This window comes from Pundamilia nyererei, unplaced genomic scaffold (assembly GCF_000239375.1).
Source record: "Pundamilia nyererei isolate P.nyererei 1_Seehausen unplaced genomic scaffold, PunNye1.0 scaffold00103, whole genome shotgun sequence".
NCBI lineage: Eukaryota > Metazoa > Chordata > Actinopteri > Cichliformes > Cichlidae > Pundamilia > Pundamilia nyererei.
In genome coordinates this window covers 2,145,603-2,146,981 of record NW_005187504.1, presented here as the reverse complement: position 1 = coordinate 2,146,981, position 1,379 = coordinate 2,145,603, and the positions used below count along the sequence as shown (strand labels likewise).

The window sequence follows — 1,379 nt, the reverse complement described above, 5'->3', positions numbered from 1 at the left end:
CTGTGAAAGCAGAAGTGACATGTGGTAATTTTTGTTTTCAATGCAAACAGCGGATATATCCACTAAAGAAACTGTGAGATACTTGACGTTTATTCAGAGAAAAAATCTGTGTTTTGAAATGTGAAGCTGCAAAAGTTACGCGCATGGCTGAAAACTAAGTGTTGTGATGTGGGCTTGCTATCACTTTAATTCATTCAGTTAATCTGTGAAATCTGCAAATGAAAAGTAGAGCCAACTAAATTGTTATCACAGTATGTTTTCTGGCTTGAGGAACGCGTGAAATGGATGGTTGTCGAGGTTGATTACAGAGGTGAAAATTAAAAACATGAGCGAGGGAAACAATAGCTGGCAGGCTTTAGGCGCCATGGTGTATTTAAAAAACACACACACACAACAAAATGTTACAATATCAAGAAGGGTGATAATTGATGTGCTAACATCTTGGTTGTAAAAATAATAAAAACCAAGAACACGACGCGACATAATGAAGCGTGAAACTTAGAAAACAAGAAAAGTTGAAGTATTCAGAGGATACAGAACAACACATACTTAGAGTAATGGTGAAAAAACTTTTTGAAGCCAAATATAATTTTTTTTCTGTAAACACAGAATTTTTTTTATTCAAGATACATTATTAAAAATGCCACAATATTTCTTGTTAATTAGAGGCTAGAAAAAACTTTGCATTTCATTTCTTTTGAAAACCTTCTTTTCAGCCTTTTCAGTCATTCCACTAATTTATCTTTGTTACTTTTACTTAAGTTTCTTTTAATAACTGTGATAAATTTATAGCCCTTGGATATGATTAAACATAGCTTTAACACACAGTGAATAAATAACTTAGAATATATCAATAATCTAATAATGCTAAGTGGCTCTGCTAGCGTTTTATAAATGATCCCTATTCTTACAATTCTAATTACATTAGTTTTATATTTCTGCTTTGTACACTTGCTCATTTCACTTACTTGGTTATTTGAGTTAAAAACTTTGGACCTGTGTAGTTTTGTTATGTCGTCTTAGAAAGCTTCAATTCTTTAATACAATTAAGAGAGAAAGTATTAAAATGAATGAATAAAGTTATTTGATCTGAATCTGATTTGATCTCCTTACAAATCTGTAAAGATTTTCATTTGTCTAGTAAAGAATATACGACTTACTGTAAGGACATCCATAGGTCTCCAGCCGGAGTCCAATCCGACCGTTTGGATTCCAGTCCAGAGGAATGAGACGGATAAAGCGGGCGATCGCCGGCTGCTGCAGCTTGTAGTGGACCACACTGTCTGCGTTACTGTTACCTGGAAAAGACTAAAATCACAGACAAAAGATCATGTGCTGCACTATTCTTACATGAAAAAGCTGTAATTTACTTTTCAGCA

General features: G+C 33.7%; 1 protein-coding gene across 1 annotated transcript in view; it reads right to left on the bottom strand.

Annotated features, from left to right (window-relative positions):
• The window catches only part of LOC102192421 (contactin-associated protein-like 4), an 81,743-nt gene that overhangs the window by 61,462 nt on the left and 18,902 nt on the right, over positions 1-1,379 (bottom strand). Inside the window, exon 3 of the mRNA XM_005740774.2 lies at positions 1,161-1,308. Within this exon, the coding sequence (XP_005740831.2) occupies positions 1,161-1,308 (148 nt within the window). The remainder of the gene's footprint in view (positions 1-1,160; positions 1,309-1,379) is intronic.